The 11,975-nt window shown below is 36.2% G+C and overlaps 1 protein-coding gene across 1 annotated transcript in view; it reads right to left on the bottom strand.

Moving 5' to 3' along the window:
* Positions 1-989: 989 nt before the first annotated feature.
* CDNF (cerebral dopamine neurotrophic factor) overlaps positions 990-11,975 on the bottom strand; it is a 20,046-nt gene continuing 9,060 nt past the window's right edge. The window contains exons 2-4 of the mRNA XM_019663459.1: positions 8,430-8,557; positions 7,230-7,371; positions 990-2,194 (exon numbers count right to left, since the gene is read on the bottom strand). Of these exons, the coding sequence (XP_019519004.1) occupies positions 2,016-2,194; positions 7,230-7,371; positions 8,430-8,557 (449 nt within the window). The 3' untranslated portion in view covers positions 990-2,015. The remainder of the gene's footprint in view (positions 2,195-7,229; positions 7,372-8,429; positions 8,558-11,975) is intronic.

Below are 11,975 nucleotides of genomic sequence, written 5' to 3'. Positions count from 1 at the left end.
CATGAAAGAATCATGTTTTATGAGTTTATCATTGTTTTGTGTGTGTGTGTGTGTGTGTGTGTGTGTGTGTTGTTATTCTTATATTCAGCCCCATCATAAACCTAACTGATTGATTGAGACTGGCAGAAGGCAAAACTAAGTCCATCGCAGGATCCATGACTCAGGCCGTTGCTACTCAAAATGTGGTCCCTGGACGAGCTCCATGGGCATCACTTGGGGCTTGTTGGAAATGCAAAGGCTCAGGCCAGGCCCCTCCCAGACCTACTGATTCAGAATCTACATTTTAACAAGATCCTTGTGTGATTTGTATGCACAATTTGAGAAGTTTGAGTAGCGATGACTTACAGAAAACGCCCTTTGAAACACCAGACTAAATATTATGGATTTGAATGACCTGCTGAGCAGTGTTCTTATTACCTAGATTTATATTCTGAAACAAATGACCCTGAGAAATATGACCTGATTTTGAGATCAAACATCAAACATGCTATTTTTAAATGACAACTTTCTCAATAGGTTGAAAATGCACTAAAGAAAAACAAGTTTATAAAAAGTAAAAAACCTAAATTTGAACATTTTAAAGATATGATTCATAATAAAGTAGGGTGCTTTACACAAAATGATCCAAGCTGCCAAAAATCCCAAAACAATAACCGTTTTGGCTTTTTATTACACCAAAGCTTTTTTTTTTCCTTTTCTTCTTTTTTTTCTTTACATCAAAGCTTTTTATTCTCATTTTTAAGTTACTAACCACTAATTCTCTGACAAGCTTGGTTACACCCCAACTGTCCAACTGAAAATTCATTTGCAGCATTTAAAACCGAAAATTATACTTACAGTGTATACTTTCAGTCTGGAAAATTTCTCCTCCACTCCCCAAAAAGACTCCCAGTCAGTAATTGTAATTCTTTAAATGAGCAAGATGTTTTGAATCAATTCATTTTAGTTAATTTTCAAATAATTTTTCTACAACAGGGTTTAGATATAATTTACATACAGTAACATGCCCAGGTCTTCAATGTACTACCAGATGAGTTTGACAATCATATTCACCGATGTAGCCACCATCAAGATAAGATGTTCCCATCACCCCCGAAATTTCCCGAGAGCTGCTCTGCAGTCATTTCCCACTCCACCTACCACACAGGGACAGCCACTTACTTCTACAGTGGGATCTTATTCTTAATGTGGCCAGAAAATGAAGTCACAAATGATTTTACAATTTAAATCTGATATAATAGCACTAAGAACCATAAATTGGTTCTTAAAAACCATGTTGCCTGCAGGTGCCCTTCATATGTTTTAACCTTCTATCAAAAGCTTGTCTACTGTGTTATAAGAAGGCTGCAGAAGTCCTTGAGCTTGGTGATATAATTTGCTAAATTACTGGCTACATATATTTGTGTGGATTCTTGGTCTATTTTCTTTAAGGAGGTTTAAATAGGTTTTCTTCATATGGAAACGGAAACACTAATTTCAAGTAGGGCCTCCTGCCCTCTCATTTCTGGTACCAAAGAGAACTAGAAAGCAGAGAGATTTGCAGTTGAACAAAGTTTATTTTTTAAAAACTTTTCATTATGTCAGGTTGTTATTTTGGGTTGAAGTTGGGAGCTAGATGAGCTAAACATTGTTCCTTTTGTCCTAATCCAATATATGTAATAAACATGAATGCACAGAGAGGGGCCTCTTGAGCACGCTTCTCCTTCCTGGAATCAATTTGCTCCATCAACTTTTCAGAAATTCACTTTCCCCAATTTTAGGAGGTAGCCAATGATAATTTACATAGTCTTTACCAAAGAAATTATGATAAAGGCACTTTTAGGTTTTGGTACACTGCAAAAAAGTAAGATACCACTAATATTAACAGTTTTACTTATAAACTCAAGTAACCAGTTCTGAGGAGTAATATCAAAACAAAAAGTATGAGACCATGCACGCGCAGTGCAATTTCTGGGGACTTAATCCACATGACATTTTGCCTCTAATTACAACCAATGGTGCGCCGGCGTGGAGGGTCAGAGTTCCATTCTGGGGTGGGCCGCAGCGTACTTGGGTGCCAGTTCTTTGATCAGGTTCACGTAGTCTGTTTTCTCCGCGCAGGCCCTGCATTCTTCCCCCCAGCTGTGCAGTATCTGTTTCAGCTCCACTACTCGCATCTTCCTCAGGTCCACTGATGCCAAGTCCAATTTCTTTTCTAAATGACAAAAAGGAGGAGCACAATTCTTTAAAATCACAAGCAATTCTGAAATATTTAGAAAGGCAAATGATGTTATTTATCTTGGTACTGACTACCCTATGATCCACAGTGGAGAATAGTTCCAATTTCTACGGAAACCAAGGCATTCCTAAGGAGAAAGTATTATAGACAAAGCTACTGGGATGAGTTGTGTTCTATCAGACTTCCTCTCCATGGAGTTACACTTGTTTCTGAACAGGGGCCCCAGGTAGCTTTGTAGCATTTGCTACCACTCCATGACTTCCCGAGATCATCATTACTAAAAGGAGCAGCACCACATCTAACTGTTACTCCTAAGGTAAAAAGAAAGGAATGGATAAAAGGTGATGCGTTGGAACGGCTTTGTGGGTGGCCAGCTGAAAGCCACAGATCGTAATTAACTAGAAAATTATGGTTCACTTTTTTTTATACAAACATATGTCTGCAGTAAAACAGATGAGCATACATATTATTGTACAAAGCACTATCGAGTTTTTAAATACAAATTTAAAGAAACCCAAACACGTGAATAAAATTAGGAGCATTCTCATTCATCCTTACTTGTTTTGGATCTCTGCTTAAACTCACCTGATCCCCACAGCTATTGAGATTATTAAATTATCGCAGCATTTATTTACAGTCCCACTTCTCTAATAAGGGTGCTTTGGTGCCAGCCAATCTGGGTCCTAACCTTCTTGCCCGATAATACTTATCACCAACATCTAAGTTCTCTACCAAGACTACTGTTTACTGTTTACAGATTATCTGCAGAGGATGTCAAGAACTCATATATTATACTTCCCTTTTGCCAAGCCCCCAAACAGGGGAAAATATTTAAGCTCATCTGTAATATACTCATGATTATTATTTCCCTATTAGAAAGGGGTAATTTTCCTCTTTCAAAGGAAAGTCTCCTTCCCCATTCCCCATGACCAGGTGTGTGCTTAAACATGGCTACAACATTTAAGTTTACTTATTAAACTATTAGTGGCAGCTTAGGACTTTTTCAGCTTCAAGAGTCCTTTCTTTTTCTTCCTTGCATTTAAAAAACTTTTTTTTTAAAGATTTTTTTTTTAATTGGGAAATTGGGGATGGGAACAGAGCTGGGGAATTGGGGGAAGGGGAACAGACAAGTTGCTGTAGTTTTGTTCTTCAGTCTAGTTGTGGAGGATGTTGCTTCACTGGCCCAAGTTGGCACCATCATTGCGCTCTTCCCAGGCAAAGCATATCAGTCGCCGGCTTCTGGACGGCCGCTCACTGCGGCTGCTGGCTGCTCACGCTGGCTGCTGGCTACATACGATAGCCCATGGCAGTGTCACTGGCCCTCATGTGTGGGATCCGAACTGGGGCCCTCTGGCATCCCAAGCCAGTTCTTAACCATCGCGCCACTCGGCCAGCCCCTTAAAAACCTTTTAACAACCTACCATAGTTGTCAAGTAATTTATCATAAATTTCAGTTAGTGTTCTCTAATTTAAAAGTTGTATTTTATACTTAGGAATAAATTTAACCAAAGATCTGTACACTGAAAACTACAAGACTTTGGTAAAAGAAATTGAAGAGGACATGAATGGAAAGATAGCCCATGTTCATGGATTGGAAGAATTAATATTGTTAAGATGCCCATACTACCCAAGGCAATCTGAAGAGTCAATGCAATCCCTATCAAAATTCCAATGGCATTTCTCACAAAAAAAAATCAGAAAAACAATCCCAACTTGTATGGAACCACAGAATACTCCAAATAGCCAAAGCAATCCTGGGAAAGAAGAACAAAACTGGAGGCATCACGTTCTCTGATTTTATACTGTACTAGAAAGCTGTAGTGATGAAAATATCATGGTACTGGCATAAAAGCAGACATGTAGACCAATGGAACATAATCAAGAGCCCAGAAATAAACCCTCGCATATACACTCAATGGGGAGTATATTTGACAAAGAAGCCAAGAATTCTCAATGGGGAAAGAATAGTCTTGTCAATAAACGGTGTTTGGAAAACTGGGTAACCACATGCAGAAGAATGAAACTGGACCCCTATCTTACATTACTCACAAATATTAACTTGAAATGGATTAAAGAGTTAAACATAAGACTTTAAAAAAATCCTAGAAAAAAACATAAGGAAAAAACCCTTTGACATTGGTTTTGGCCATGATTTTTTGGATATGACACCAAAAGCACAAGCAACAAAAGCAAAAATTAATAAGTGGGACTACATCAAAGTAAAAAGCTTCTGTACAGCAAAGGAAACCATAAAAAAAATCAAGGGCAGCTTATGGAATGGGAGAAAATATTTGGAAGTCATTTTTCTAATAAGGGGTTCATAACCAAGTTGACAGAGGATCTGAATAGACATCTTTCTAAAGAAGACATATAATTGGCCAACAGGTACATGAAAAGATGCTGACCATCACTAATCATCAGGAAAATGCAAATCAAAACTACAATGAGATAGCACCTCATACCCATTAGAATGGCCATCACCAAAAACATAAGAGATAAGATTTGGAGATGATGTGAAGAAAAGGGAACCCTTATCTACTGTTGGTGGGATTGTAAATTGGTGCAGCCACTATGAAAAACAGTACAGAGTTTCCTTAAAATTTTAAAAATGGGACTACCATATGATCCAGCAATCCCATTTCTGGTATTTATCCAAAGGAAATGTAAACAGGACATTGAAGAGATATCTGCACCCCCGTGTTCACTGAAGCATTATTCACAGTAGGCAAGACATAGGAGCAACCTGAGTGTCCAGCAGCAGATGAATGGATAAAGATGTGGTGTATACATATACACAATTAAAGGTTATTCATTCATGAAAAAGAATGAAATCCTGCCACTTACAACAACATGGATGGACCTTGAGGGCACTATGCTAAGTGAAATATGTCAGACAAAGACAAATATCATATGATCTCACTTATATGTGGGATCTAAAAAAGCTGAACTCACAGAAACAGAGAGTAGAATAGTGGTTGCCAGGGGCTGGAGGTTAGAAAAATGGGAGAGGTTGGTGAAACGGTACAAAGTTCCAGTTATAAGAAGAATAAGTTCTGGCATCTAATGTACAGCATAATTATGATTAATAAATTATATAATTGAAATTTGCTAATAGAGCAGATCTTAAATGTTCTTACAAGAAAATGGTAATTATGTGTTAGCTAATACTCTGGTGGTAGTCATTTTGCAATATGTAAGTGAATCAAGTCAACACATGGTACTCCTTAAACTTACACAATATTTTATGTCAGCTATATCTCAATAAATCTGGGAAAAAATTAATAAAAGTTGGGTTTTAAAGTCTCTTTTTATTTGGAGGGTCAGCTATACTCCATGCTCCAGAGAACCCTGAAATTTTTATAGTGATCCCCATCCTTTCAAAATACAAAGCAAGTGAAAATATTCTTTCAGATCAAAAACCAGTGACACCTTTCTAATAGAAAACATAATCTAACTCTACATTTATCTTGTTTGTTAATTCCATGGCTGACTTGACAGAATCCCTTTAAAAGTAGAAGATTTTATAGCACAAATTATTACTATCCCACAGCTCAAAGGCCCCTGTTAAATCTCAACCTTCTTGCCAACAATAAGTTGGAAAGAAGAAATTAGGACTAATGGTCTATTCAAGATAAATGGTCAAAGGAGGAAAATACTTTCTTGCAAGTGTCACTAGTTTTTTTGAGTTATTCTAGAAAACCTGGCATCTGACATTAACTTTAAAGAGCAAAAACCCCTGTGACACCCTAAAATGACAAGAAAACAGTTGATACCAAAATTAAAACTAGTTCCTGGCTCCCCAAGGGCCTCTAGTGGCCAGCATTTCCAAAACATTAGTAAGTATTCATTCCTTCTCAATAATATCAGATTCATTTTTCTGTTATTCAAGGAACACAGTGATATGTCTTGCACATCATAGAAAATATTCAAAATTAATTTGTTGAATGAAAGAATCAGCACGGGTTTGCACACTTTTGAGAATATTATGTATATGGGCTCAATGATGCCTGCCTCTACTTCATTACTTGGAAGCCAATAAAAAGGAATGCCTGCCCCCCATCACTACCCTGGGAGTAGTGAGTCTGCCCTTGACAAATTGAGAAACAGTATCTTTGAAATTTTCCAACCTTAAAACTATTTAAAGCCAGCTGTGTATCCATGGTGCGTAGGCATATGAGTATTACAGTTATATTCGAAAGTAAGACTAAAATCATTTAGAGCTGGGTTCTAATTAGGTAGTTTCAACACTACACTGGGTATGTGACATGCAACAATGACTTCACCCAAAGAAACAGGTCTCTATTTTATAATTATATAATTATATACCATTATATAAATGGTAGAATTTAGGTGTTCAGGCTAAGGAAAGGATCCCCCAGCCATTTAACATGCCTATTCCATCTACCCAAAAAGCTGGCCCAGATAGAAATCGTCAGTATAAGAATAGATTTACTATGTGAAATGTACAAGGCCAAGGGTAATATTTAAATAGGACATCTTATTCCGTTCCTTGATGTTTATTTTAGGCACCAGCAATAAGGCTATTCCATCAGGCAAAGCCAGATTTGATGTGACTGACCTAAAATTTAAAGCGATAGAATGATAGACAAATCTAGGACTAAAGATACAGTCACGTTTAAAACTTCCAAGTCCTCATGTCTCCTTTGAATATGCAGTTTTTGTCTTAGTAGGTTACCAAGAGCTAAATCACCATGAGTAGATGTCCCCGTGACATTTTGAATGTTTCCTTGACGTAACAGTTGACATCGCCTAGGTGATTTAAGAGTTTAAACTTTGCTGTTTGTGTTGACAGTTCTACCTAAAGCTGATTGTGCCAGTATTTGCTTCTCTTCCCCCAAAGAAGCTCAGGTGCCATTCAGCAACCCAGCAACCTACTGGCGAGTGGAGAATTTCTTTTTTTCTGACACTGACTTTTAAGACACATAGCCTGTTTCAAGAATTGGCAATACTTTGGACATTTGGGGGGAAAGAAGACTTGACTGCATTATACCATATTTCAGCTCACAGATTTGGCTGTCCATCTTTTTGAGCTTCTCGCAAATCTTTGCTGCAGGCATGTGCACACTCATTGGACGAGTGACCTCACTGAGAATCTTCGTGGCTGCATCTTTCGTTGCTCCCAGATAATAGCACTGAAGGAGAATGAAGAGAATTTAGTGGCCCGGACACTGAAAAAAGCAAGTCATGTGCTTTTGAGAAGTGAGACAGAGGTTAACCTAGTTTTCATGGCCCAGCTATTAAATGTTAACCCCTGCTGACTAACACACCCAAAAACAGGTGACCCCATTCCTGTGATCCTCCTAATTAGAAGAGCCCTACAATTCACATGATGCTCCGAGAATCGCTAAGTGTTTTCTCTGTGCCAGACTCGGCTCTCAGGGCTTTACAGGTATCAACTTATTTAAGTCTCACAACAATCCTGTGAAGTGCTATTATTATCCCCATTTTACACCCAGGCCAGCTGAAGGTCACCCAGTTAGCAAGTAGAAGAGACTGAACTCAAAAATCTAGCATTTTGGCTCTAGAGTCCATGCCCTTTTCATCATGCTATCATGCCTTTGAGGCTACCTGACTTAAGCACTTTACATTTAAAAATATAAAACTTAATGGCACAAATAAATGCTGAGATTTTTACAGTGTGTCAGTGGTGGGCCATCAACAATGCAAATTTAGCTGACAAACGCAACATGACAATTTTAGGCAAAATGAATTGGACTAAGATTGTCTTTAGTGATGGAAAACAGTATATTGAAAAAAGTTGTGTGTGTATACCCAGGAAATACCTATAAACACCATCACAAGAAAATATAACTACTTCATTGGTCATATATAAATAATGATATAAAATATTTTGATATGTTTAATTGTCTTGGAAAGAAATAGAAAGTCTACACACTCTTAACTCAGGACAGTAAATTCTTGTTAGGAATTCAATTGTATATTTTCACTTAAGAAGACATGGAATTAGGTGTCTGTGATTTATTCAGAAAACAAAACAAAACCAAATATATTCTAGATGAAAATTTGTATGACTACACTTCACTGAATGATCAATTTCTGCTTCCTTCCTACAGTGCACAAGCTTGAGGCAAGCATCTAAGCGGGAGAACATTAAGTCCAAGATGAGAAATGAAAGTATTAGCAGTTTTCTCCAGACACAAGGGAAAATGAAGGTAAAAATTTACCATACCAGGCGGTTTTCTTTTCCTTTGACGCCCAAGCAAAAGCTGATCAATTCTTTTTCTATGATGTCCAGAGAAAAGTTGACCCCTCTGGCTACCAAGGAGTTATAGAATCGGCTCAAGAACTCTTCACATACTAGAAGGAACAAAGAAATTATGTATTTATGTACTAGATAATCACTACCACACTTATGTACTCGTACATGTCCCACTCACCAAATAAAAAATAAATAGAATTCAAGTCATCGCGACAATGGATTAAAATTATTATTAAGAATGGTTTGGGGCTTTAGGAGTGGGCCTTGAAAAACATGAGGTTTTTAATCAATCAATCTTTGGAACCAAGTCCCATCTAAATTAAGAATGTTCTCACAAATTTTGGCAAACCCTAAAAGAAAATACAGTTTTCTATAAGATACAATGCTTGAGACATCTGGAAAAACTAACTGGGAGAAATAAAATCCAAATACCATTAATTATAATATGCATAAATATACTAAACTTGCAATTATACAAACGGATTTTTCAGATTGGAACTACTAAAAATCCTACAATATGCTGTTTGTGAGTCATATAAAAAGTATGAGGCCACAGGAAAGGGTAAAAAAAAATGAAGAGGTTTAAAAATAAAAAGATAATGACAGGAAAATGATATCCAATATCTGTTTTACTATATAAAGTTTTACTAGGGATAACAAAAAGTCGCTACGAATTATAAAATGAACAATTTACCAGAAATATAAAATAATTTTGAACTAGTGTACATCCAATAACATAGCATGATAATATAGAAAATCCTGATAGATTTATAATAAGAAATTGACAAATTCACAATCATGCTAGATGGTTTAACACTTGCTCAGCAAGTGTTTGATTAATTATTGACCTAAAGCTATTAAGGGCATTAAACATTTGAACAAAACTATTCACAGAGTTGACCTAGTAGCATATATGGAACCCTTCTCACCCAAATTAGAGAATGTATAATCTTTTCAAGAAAATATGGAATATTTACATAAATCTGCCATGTATTAAGCCAAAAAGCAAGTCTCAACAAGTACCCAAAAACCTGTATCAAACAGACCACACTCCCTGAACGTAATTAGAAATCAATAACAAAAATAATATGATCAGCCAGTATCTGCTTTTCATACGCCTAGAAATTTTCATATACACACTTCTTAGTCATTCATGGGTCCAAGAAGCAGTAATGGAACTGTGAGATTTTTAGTACTTAATTCCTATAAAAACACTATGTGGAAAGCTTAAGGAATGCTATTAAGGCAGTAGTACTTAGAAGGAAATTCATAACATTAAATGTGAACCTTTCAAAAGAAAAAAAAGGAAAATTAATGAGTAAGCATTCAACTTAAGAAGTTTTAAAAAGTTTAACTAAATAAAACAAAAGAATATAGAAGATAATAAATAATAAAAGAACAGAAATTCATTAAGTAGAAAAAAAATAAAGACCAATAAAACTAATAGCTGGTAAAAATAGACAAGTTTTTAGCAAGGAAAAAAGTAAATCAAATATAAACAATATTCAGACAATGAAAAGACAAGTAAGAATTCTCGATTATTAAAAATATGATAGCTAAAATTAATACAAGATTTATTTAGAAGATAAAGTTGAAAAAATAATCCCCAGAAAGTAAACCACAAAACAAATGGAGTAAAAAAATGGCTAATAATTCTTAAACAATTCAGGAGGCCAAATACCTAAATAACATGAGTCCCAGAAAGATATAATAGAAGAGGAAATTAAAAAAAAATTTTTTTTTCATTTTTCATTTTCCTCCTTTTTTTGTTGTTTGAGAGTGTCTTTTTTTCATCCTTATTATTTACTGGCAATTGTTTTCTTTGATCATATGAAGGTTCCATTTCACTTGCTTCAGTGAAATTGTTTTTATTGAGAAGTCAGTTATCAATCAGTCATTTATTATTTTTTCTCTAGCATATTTAACTGTTTTTGTCTTTGGTGTTCTGTAGTTTCACCATGATGTCTAGGAGTGGGTTTCTTTTTATCTATCATTGGACCTCCTGAATTTGTGGATTGGTGTCTTTCTTCAGTTCTGGCAAATTCTCTACTAGTATCGCTTCAAACATTGCTTCTGCACCATTCTCTTTCTTTTCTTCCAGAGCTCCAATTAAACATATTTTGGATTTTTTCATTCTTTTCCCATGTCCCTTAAACTCTCTCTTTATTTTCCATTCTTTTGTTGCTTAGAATAATTCTTCTGACCTATCTTCTTTGGTACTCAGATTGTGGTTCTTCGTCCAACATCATTAGCATCACCTAGGAGTTTGTTAGAAATAAAGAATCTCTGGCCTCATCCTAGATCAACTTTAATGTACATAGTAATTACCTAGAGATTTGTTAAAGTTTAGATTCTAATTTGTAGGTCTGAAGTGGGACCCAAGATTCTGCATTTCCAACAAGCTATCGAGAGATGTCAAAGCTGGTAATATCAGGACCACAGTTTGAGAAGTAAAATTCTAGTTCACCCACTCCATCATCAGCTTTCTATATTCTACAGTTAAGTCCACTCATTGAATTTTACATTTTGATTATTTTTTTATTTCTAGAAGTTCTCTTTAGTTCTTTTTCAATTATGCTAGGTCAGTTCTTATAGTTTCCTATTTCCTGCAGATATTTTCAAGTTGTCTTTTATATATACAAACACATTAAACATTTTGTTTTATCATCTGTGTCTGATAATTCCAACATCTAAAATCTTCATGAGTATGTCTTTATGTTTTTGTTCTTTCTATAAATTCTTGCTCATGGTGCCTTTTTGCAGGGGTGCTTGGTTATTTTGTCCTCTGTGATGCTCATAGTCCTGGCAACATATTTGTCGGGATTATTTGAAGCCTAAGATGAAGGTACCTTATTTCCATAAAGGAATTGTGTTTGTATTTATCAGGCCTAGGGTCTAGTCTCCAGGGACTGCTTAAAATTAAATCAATACCTTGTGTTTTTTTTTGTTTTTGTTTTTGTTTTTGGAGCCCTGGTGTGAATTTTGGCTGCAAATCCAAGAGAGGGACATCTTGTGGTTATAATCGCTCAGAGAATTTTTTTTCTTTCTTTCATCCATCCTGTTCAGCATCCAGGAAATTGTCCTCTAATCCCCTATATGGTTAAGGACGGGCTATGGTTAAGGACGGGCTAGGTTTACTGTTTGTTCAACTTACTCTGAGGAAGTAACCTTACCCTTTGGGAATCTCCAATTAACAGGGAAGAGATTTCTAGTAGACAGACTTGCCACTTGAAACAAGTGCTACACTTGGACTTCTGTACCCCTCACACCAAAGGTCAATGTGTGGCCAATGTCCTCAGGGCAAAATGACTCTAAACTCATTTTATCGCTCAGAATTGCTGAGTTCCCTTTCATTTTGTTCTAGTAAATCTTTCTATCTTGTCGGCTCTTTGGTTTTGTTTTTTTTAACATTTAAAAATATTGTTTAGGGCCGGCCGAGTGGCGCGATGGTTAAGAACTCGCTTGGGATGCCAGAGGGCCCCGGTTCGGATCCCACATATGAGGGCCAGTGACACT

This window comes from Hipposideros armiger, unplaced genomic scaffold (genome assembly GCF_001890085.2).
Source record: "Hipposideros armiger isolate ML-2016 unplaced genomic scaffold, ASM189008v1 scaffold_390, whole genome shotgun sequence".
NCBI lineage: Eukaryota > Metazoa > Chordata > Mammalia > Chiroptera > Hipposideridae > Hipposideros > Hipposideros armiger.
This window is presented reverse-complemented; position numbering and strand designations above follow the sequence as displayed.